This window comes from Sinocyclocheilus rhinocerous, unplaced genomic scaffold (assembly GCF_001515625.1).
Source record: "Sinocyclocheilus rhinocerous isolate Xijiao unplaced genomic scaffold, SAMN03320098_v1.1 scaffold2116, whole genome shotgun sequence".
NCBI classification, from domain to species: Eukaryota; Metazoa; Chordata; class Actinopteri; order Cypriniformes; family Cyprinidae; genus Sinocyclocheilus; species Sinocyclocheilus rhinocerous.
The window spans coordinates 367,674-375,894 of NW_015623486.1; the positions used below are offsets into that span (position 1 = coordinate 367,674).

Below are 8,221 nucleotides of genomic sequence, written 5' to 3' on the forward strand. Positions count from 1 at the left end.
AGACAGACAGACGAATAGATAGATAGACAGACAGACAGACGGATGGATGGATGGAAGAAATAACTGCCTCATTCTGTTCTTGTGTTCCAGGAATGTCTGGGAATAAGTATGTTGTTAGTGAGAATGTCCCGGAGACTGAGGCCACACCCCTCACGACCCTCGGCCCAGAAGAGAAGCAGGCTGTGGGATCACAGGTGAGCATGACTTCTGTCCTCACAAGCTCTGCTTATTTCTGTCAGGTTATTTTGAGCTAACTAGCACTAGTTTTACATTACCTGGGCATCCGGCCAATCAGAGTCTCAAATGAACGGTTTCAGTGACACAGCATGTTCTGTGCTGCTTTAAATCGGCTTCTCACACATGAAGATAATCAGACTTCTTAATAGGTATAAAACAGGCTTTATTTTCTTTATGAAAAATTTGGTAACACTTTATTTTAAGGTGTCCTTGTTACAAATGTTGCATGTACTTTCTATTATAATAACAATAACTTATGCATAATTACATGCAAGTAACCTATTAACTAAGTACCCTATTACTTGTTTCGCTTCTGTTTCAGTTTTTATAACCATTTCTTACTCAGTACTTAAATGTAGAATTACACTGTAACAGGGACACCTTAAAATAAAGTGTAACCAAACATTTAATTTATTAAATATTTCTTTTGATTTTAAAATGTGACCTGGACATTTCTGAGAGGTCCTGACTGGTTTTGTTTGTGCGGTCAGTCAGAGGGCAGCTCTACAGGCTACGAGCCGGTGACGGTGTGTGTGCCAGCGGAGCTGCCGCCGGTGGTGCCCGTGACGGGCGAGTCGTTCTGCCAGTGTCCAGCTCAAACAGAGCTCAGCTCAGACGCCCAGATCAGCCCCTACACCCTCAGCTGCACCTGCGGAGAGGAAGAGCAGGGTCAGATTCATTACATTTAATCATGCATTTAAACACTAAAGAGAACAGAATCATACTGAGCTGACTCGAGTAATGTGATTTGCACTTTGTCTTACACAACCTTTGAAAAGTTTGGAGTCAATGAGATTTTATTTTATTCAGCAAGGACGCATTAAACTGATCAAAAATGACACTATAGGCATTTACAATGTCACAAAAGATTTCTATTTTTTAAAAATGCTGTTCTTACGAAGTTTCTGTTCTTCAAAGAATCCTAAAAGAAATGTTTCTTGAGCAGCAAATCAGCATATCAGAATGATTTCTGAAGATCATGTGACACTGAAGAATGGAGAAATGATACTGAAAATTCAGCTTTGATCACAGGAATAAATTACATTTTACAATATATTCAAATAGAAAACAGTTATTTTAAATTGTAAAAATATTTCACAATATAACCGTTTTCACTGTATTCAGCGACAGTACAGAGGAAAATACTGCCCTTTAATAAAAAACCATGAATGATGCTGTGTTTTCCCACAGTGAAGATTTGAAATCATGGTTCCTTGTGTTTGTCACTGTGTTAAGGGTGTGATTGGGTTTGGGACGAGGAGAGCAAATCATCCTCGGTGTCTCTGAGCTGCTCTGACCGGAGGAAGGTGATCTTCCACTCGGAGTACAGCTGTGGAACCGCCGCCATCAGGGGAGCCAAGCCTCTCAGCGACGGACAGCACTTCTGGGAAATCAAGATGACATCTCCCGTCTACGGCACAGATATGGTGAGATACGGTGACTGGATGAACAAAGACACTACACTGCAACACTGACAATATATCAAGATAAGATCAAGATAGATGGATGGATGGATGGATAGATAGACATTTAAAATATGTGACCCTGGAGCACAAAAGCAGTCTTAAGTCGCTGGGGTACATTTGTAGCAATAGCCAAAAATACATTGTATGGGTCAAAATTATAGATTTTTCTTTTATGCCAAAAATCATTAGGATATAAAGTAAAGATCATGTTCCATGAAGATATTTTGTAAATTTCCTACCGTAAATATATCAAAACTTAATTTTTGATTAGTAATATGCATTGCTAAGAACTTCATTTGGACAACTTTAAAGATGATTTTCTCAATATTTAGATTTTTTTGCACCCTCAGATTCCAGATTTTCAAATAGTTGTATCTCGGCCAAATATTGTCCTATCCTAACAAACCATACATCAATGGAAAGCTTATTTATTCAGCTTTCAGCTTATGTATAAATCTCAATTTCGAGAAATTTACCCTTATGACTGGTTTTGTGGTCCAGGGTCACATATGTATTTTGTGTGTTTATGAGTCCAGATGGTTGGTGTCGGGACATCAGAAGTGAACCTGGATCAGTTCAAACATAGTTTCTGCAGTCTGTTGGGCACGGATGAGGACAGCTGGGGTCTGTCCTACACAGGTGAGGTCAGAGGTCACGTGAACCCTGCAGTTAATTCAGTATTATTCATTTAAATACATTAAATAACCTGCACATGTCTGTGTATTTAAAAAAACACAAGCAAAACACATTTATTACCATAAGGGACTATTTCTACCAGATCTAATCATTAAAAATGACTAAACTGAATCGAGCCAGCTTGATTCTGTCTTTTTAAGTAACGTTTTGACTTAAATAAAACTGACTTAACTTAAATTTTGACTTAAATGATTTATCCATTTGTATGTAATTTTAGATTACACTACCATTCAAAAGTTTGGATTTAGTAAGATTTTTTTTTTAAAGAAATTAATACTTTAGCAAGGATGCAATAAATTGATCAAAAGTGACAGTAAAGTCATTTATAATGTTACAAAAGATTCTATTTCAAATATATGCTGTTCTTTTGAACTTCCTGTTGATCAGAGAAATCCTAAAAAATTAAATGTATCACAGTTTCAACAAACATATGAAGCAGTTTCTTTGAGCAGCTAATCAGCATATTAGAATGATTTCTGAAGATCATGTGACACTGAAGACTGGAGTAATGATGCTGAAAATACAGCTTTGATCACAGGAATACATTACATTTTATAATATATTCAAATTGAAAATAATTATTGTAAATTGTAATAATATTTCACAATTTTAGTGTTTTTACTGTATTTTTAATCAAATAAATGCAGCCTTGGTGGGCAGCAGAGACTCCTTTCAAAAACATTAAAAAAAAAACTACCAACCCCACATTGTTCTGACTGGATTTTTACATATTTATGTGTTTTTAACTTCCTTTCTTCATCTACATTTATCATGGTTCAGGTCACCTACACCATAAGGGGTCAAAGGTGAACTTTTCATCACGGTTCGGTCAAGTGTCCATAATCGGGGTCCATCTGGACAGCTGGCACGGCACCCTGAGCTTCTATAAGAACCGCCGCTGCATCGGTCAGACATACACACTCTCTTCTGTCCTGTATCAGTGTATTTCCTACTGAAACACCAATTACAATCTTTCTTATTCTTCCTTTTTCATCTCTGTCTATCTATCTATCTGTCTGTCTGTATTTTAGTGTTTTTACTGTATTTTTAATCAAATAAATGCAGCCTTGGTGGGCAGCAGACTCCTTTCAAAAACATTAAAAAAAAAACTACCAACCCCACCTTGTTCTGACTGGATTTTTACATATTTATGTGTTTTTAACTTCCTTTCTTCATCTACATTTATCATGGTTCAGGTCACCTACACCATAAGGGGTCAAAGGTGAACTTTTCATCACGGTTCGGTCAAGGGTCCATAATCGGGGTCCATCTGGACAGCTGGCACGGCACCCTGAGCTTCTATAAGAACCGCCGCTGCATCGGTCAGACATACACACTCTCTTCTGTCCTGTATCAGTGTATTTCCTACTGAAACACCAATTACAATCTTTCTTATTCTTCCTTTTTCATCTCTGTCTATCTATCTATCTGTCTGTCTGTCTGTCTGTCAGGCATAGCAGCTACTCACTTGCAGAATAAGCGTCTGTATCCGATGGTGTGTTCGACTGCGGCCAAGAGCAGCATGAAGCTGATCCGTTCACATTCTGCGCCCACCACATTACAGTACCTGTGCTGCACACAGCTGCGCAAAATGCTGCCCAACTGCGCAGACGCTCTGCGCGTGCTGCCTCTGCCGCCGGGTCTGCGTCTGCTGCTGTCTAACCAGCTGGGATGGGCGCTGACCCTCGGCTGCGCAGACGCCTGCGCACACAACAGGGAAGACAAGGCCACACAAACAGAAGATGGCGACTATGACGAATACACAAGCCCATTTCCTTCCCACAATCCCTCTGACAACGAACGCGTCTTTATTTCAAGTTCCTTCACTGATAACCCTGGTTCTTATCACGGTAAAGATGAGCCTCTTGATTCTACTTCCTGTCCAGATGATGCGCATTATCAAGATGGCGTCTCCATAATGGATGTTACCTGTTACCTTGATCCCTCCTCACCTTCTGACCTCTACTGTGGCTCCGCCCCCAGCCCTGATCATAATTCCATTCCTGACCCTAAATTTCAGCACGTATCCGTTTCCTGTCCTTGCTGTGGCCCGCCGGTATCTGTTTCCAGTGACGACTGTAAAGGAAATGATGCCAGCTCTGTGTGTAAACCGGAACACACCGGTTCTTGCATTCTATGCTCCTCCTACACTCCACCAGGCCACGCCTCCTTTTGGCCTGACTCCGCCTCTGAGAGTGGCTCGGACGGCTTCTCTGCAGAGCTAGAGATGTACCAGAGGAAACGCTGCCGCTGGACATGAGACACAATGTTTACCTGTAAATCACAGGTCAAAGGTCACATTTAACGGCAGAGTTCATGGTTTACTCACACTCACGTTGTTTCAAACTCAAGTAAGACTGCACGATTAACCGAAATTGTGATATGACTTTGTGCGATTATACAATCGCAAAGACTGCTATTTAATTAAATGTCAACAAAAGAAAATTGGTAAAAAGAAGCACTTAGAAACAATCCGTTGTTTGCAAAAAAAAGGGGCTTCAAGGGCTTTTTTCTGCCATAATAATGTTTGAAAATTAAGAAATTAAGCCATATATATATTAGTATTGTAATTTTGCAGTTATACTCTAAAATAATTATATTAATTATACAATTTTACAGTGAACATTTTTGTTAAAAATATAATTTTATCATTAATAACAACAATTATTATTATTATTATTATATATTATTACTATTATAGTCGTATACAATTCATAAATATAAGCACATAATTTTAGGCCTACAAACAGTTCATTAAAATAACATTTTAAATCACAGTCACAATTTTTATCAGAAATTTTTCAAATTTCACATTTGAATTCTACAGATTTCAAATTTTTTCTCCAAATTGTGCAGCCCTAGGTACGAGACTTAATTTTTTTCTTGAAGAATGCTTAACACCTCATTTTGTGTCCTACAGAAGAAAAGTCAGTCATGTGGGTTTGGAAAAACATGGGAGAGTAAATAACATAATTGTGATTCTTAGGTGAACTATTGCTTAAATACACACATCATCAGTTCAACTCAAAGCATTCATCCTCATCCCTTGCCAAACTATCAACATGCATTCACTGGACTTGTTGTGAATTATAACCTTCATGAATCCAGTGAATCAGTGTCTTTATTTTTTTAGTAATCTGCTTCTTTTTCCGGTTAGTTCATTCATTATTCAGGGTTCAGGATGGGGTTAAAGATTGAAAATTCTCATAAACTTGCTCATTTCCAGTGCCAATGTTTCTAGTCAGGTGACCCTTTTTTTGAGAAGGTTTATCTTGTATATTAAGGTAGATCAACACATGCCAAACAATTTGCAGCAGTATTATTGAAATATTGTAGTCATCAGTATGTTTGAGTTCATTCACTCAGACTTCGAGAGAGGAGTTCATGAAAGACCTCCTGGCATCTATAAAAACCAGTGCAGTAGATTAATATCTGAGCCTGTCAATCAGACTGTTAATTACAGTGTTACATTATTTATCGTAATTCAATATCAGAGCTACAGCTGTGCTATGACAACTAAATACATATCTGATTTGATAAACACTGTAGATTGTGTATTTTCAGATAGGACGGTGTGTTTATTCATTAGTTTAACCCCCTCTCTTATTATTAACATTTGATTATGATTTATTATATACTCGCTATATATGAATGAATGGTTTTGTACTCTTTTACATGTTTTCTTACTGATTACATTGTTTTGAGGTAAAAAAATAAATAAACAACAACAAAAAAATCATAATTGCATGGTTTTTTTTTAAGTATATAATTTGCTCTTTTTAATTTGTGTTTCAGCAATATTAAACTTCTGAGCATAACTCATCTCAAACTGCTTGTTGAATTGGATTTTGTTTTTATTAAAATTTTATTCAAAGTTTAAATAATTTTGTTGTTTTTTCATCATCTTATTTTTTAAATATCTGTATGTTTTTTTATTATGTTTTTAGTTTTAAATAAATTAGAAAATTTTTAGATATTTTAGTACTTTAAATGAAAATGAGAAATTGTTGCCTTGGCATCTAGCTGAAATAATACTTAATAATTACAATAATATAAAATAAATGTTAAAACTTTATTCATATTTTATTTTATTTCAAGTAATAAAAAAAGTTTTTTTTATATAGTTTTAGTTAATGATAATAACCCTGTTCAATTTTCAGCAAACATATATACTGATAAAATGCAATGCAACTTCGAATAAAAGCATCATCTTATCAATGACAATCAATGAAATTCATCTATTTAAAATAATGATAATCCAATCTTAATATTCACCAACACCAATTAATAGACTAATATTTTCAATTCATATAATAAATTCACTTTTTCAGTCTTAAATTTACAATCAGTTTTAAATAATCCATACAAACATTATAAAATGTTTACTTAGTGTTTAATTTTCAAGTATTGATGGCATATCCATTAATAAGTTCATAATGGAGAATGAATGCAATAATTTGAGGCACAACCTTATAGAAGAAGGTTAGTCTTCTATACTGGCGATAAAGTGCAAAATTAGTTTTTCACTCCACAAATCTGCCCTTAATCCAGCAGGAGATGAGGATTCTGGGAAGTTAGAAGGCGATATATACGGCCAGCGAGCTCAGGACCAACACGCCTCTCTTTGGCTCCGCCCACCACAGCGAGATCAGCCAATAGTCTGCGTCGCTCCTCCTCAGACGGCAGCTCCTCATAGGCCTGTTGGAGCAGATGAGAGTGAGAGCATATAAAGAGAGGCGTTCAGTGAGAGTCTGAACACACGTCACCTGCAGCAGGAGGGAAGGAGAGGGGTAGACGCTCGTCACGGCTTTGGCCAGAGCTGGACTGACGCGGTTCAGCTGCTGGATCTGACGTGTCCACACCTGAGCGAGACCGCGGCCGTCTCTGTCCACTCGCACACCTGCCGACCACGAGCCGTCCATGCAGAACCCCAGATCAGGGTCACCACACAACGCCCTGAGAACAAAACACCCGGAGCTATTGTTGCAAAAGAATAGTGTCTTCTGCATAATGAGCAGTTAATAATACTATACAGCGGTCAGATTTCTAATTTGATTCTTCTTAAAGGGATAGTTCACCCAAAAATTCTGCTAAAAATGTACTCACCCTCAGGCCATCCAAGATGAGTTTGTTTCATCATCGGAACAGATTTGGAGAAATTTAGCATTACGTAACTTGCTCACCAATAGATCCTCTTTCTTCATCAGGTTTGTAGAAATGTAGCATTGCATCAGTGTCTCAGCAATGGATGCTCTGCAGTGAATGGGTGCCGTCAGAATGAGAGTTCAAACAGCTGATAAAAACATCACAATAATCCACAATCATCCACACCACTCCAGTCCATCAGTTAGCATCTTGTGAAGCCAAAAGCTGGGTGTTTGTAAGAAACAAATCCATCAAGACGTTTTTAACTTCAAACTGCTTCTGGCTAAAATATGAGTCCATAATCCAAAATAACGCCTTCTCCAGTGAAACAGTCCATCTCCTGTTGTCTCTCACATTAAAATACACCCACATATGTGTTAGAACTGTTTTAGCTTGTAAACGGGGCTTGATCTGTGCAGATTTCTCTCCTGATACAGGCGAGACGACTTTTGCACTGGAAAAAGCAATATTATGGACATTATGTACTTGTATTTTAGCTGGAAGCAATGGATTAACATTAAAACGTCTTAACGATGGATTTGTTTCTTACAAACACGCAGCTTTTCACTTCTCAAGATGTTAACTGATGGACTGGAGTGGTGTGGATTATTATTGTGATGTTTTTATCAGCTGATTAGACTCTCATTCTGACGGCACCCATTCACTGCAGAGCATCC

General features: G+C 37.5%; 2 protein-coding genes across 2 annotated transcripts in view; one reads left to right on the forward strand and one right to left on the reverse strand.

The window, feature by feature from the left end:
• Window positions 1–59: 59 nt before the first annotated feature.
• On the forward strand, window positions 60–4,898 carry LOC107752898 (SPRY domain-containing SOCS box protein 3-like). Its single transcript, XM_016569001.1, has 6 exons — window positions 60–194; window positions 729–906; window positions 1,474–1,664; window positions 2,240–2,342; window positions 3,596–3,721; window positions 3,851–4,898. Exons 1-6 carry the CDS (start codon window positions 93–95, stop codon window positions 4,657–4,659), a joined length of 1,509 nt encoding a protein of 502 aa, XP_016424487.1. The 5' UTR covers window positions 60–92; the 3' UTR covers window positions 4,660–4,898.
• A 1,776-nt stretch (window positions 4,899–6,674) lies between these two features.
• The window catches only part of eme2 (essential meiotic structure-specific endonuclease subunit 2), an 8,920-nt gene continuing 7,373 nt past the window's right edge, over window positions 6,675–8,221 (reverse strand). Inside the window, exons 7-8 of the mRNA XM_016568904.1 lie at window positions 7,166–7,355; window positions 6,675–7,097 (exon numbers count right to left, since the gene is read on the reverse strand). Coding sequence (XP_016424390.1) covers window positions 6,942–7,097; window positions 7,166–7,355 — 346 coding nt within the window. The 3' untranslated portion in view covers window positions 6,675–6,941. The remainder of the gene's footprint in view (window positions 7,098–7,165; window positions 7,356–8,221) is intronic.

What these genes read in the sequence shown, in the direction of transcription:
- LOC107752898 (XM_016569001.1), top strand. Translation starts at nt 93, where the DNA reads ATGTCTGGGAATAAGTATGTTGTTAGTGAGAATGTCCCGGAGACTGAG. An exon ending in CCGTCTACGGCACAGATATG is followed by an intron (nt 1,665 to 2,239) that starts GTGAGATACGGT and finishes TTATGAGTCCAG; the next exon opens with ATGGTTGGTGTCGGGACATC. An exon ending in CTGGGGTCTGTCCTACACAG is followed by an intron (nt 2,343 to 3,595) that starts GTGAGGTCAGAG and finishes ATCATGGTTCAG; the next exon opens with GTCACCTACACCATAAGGGG.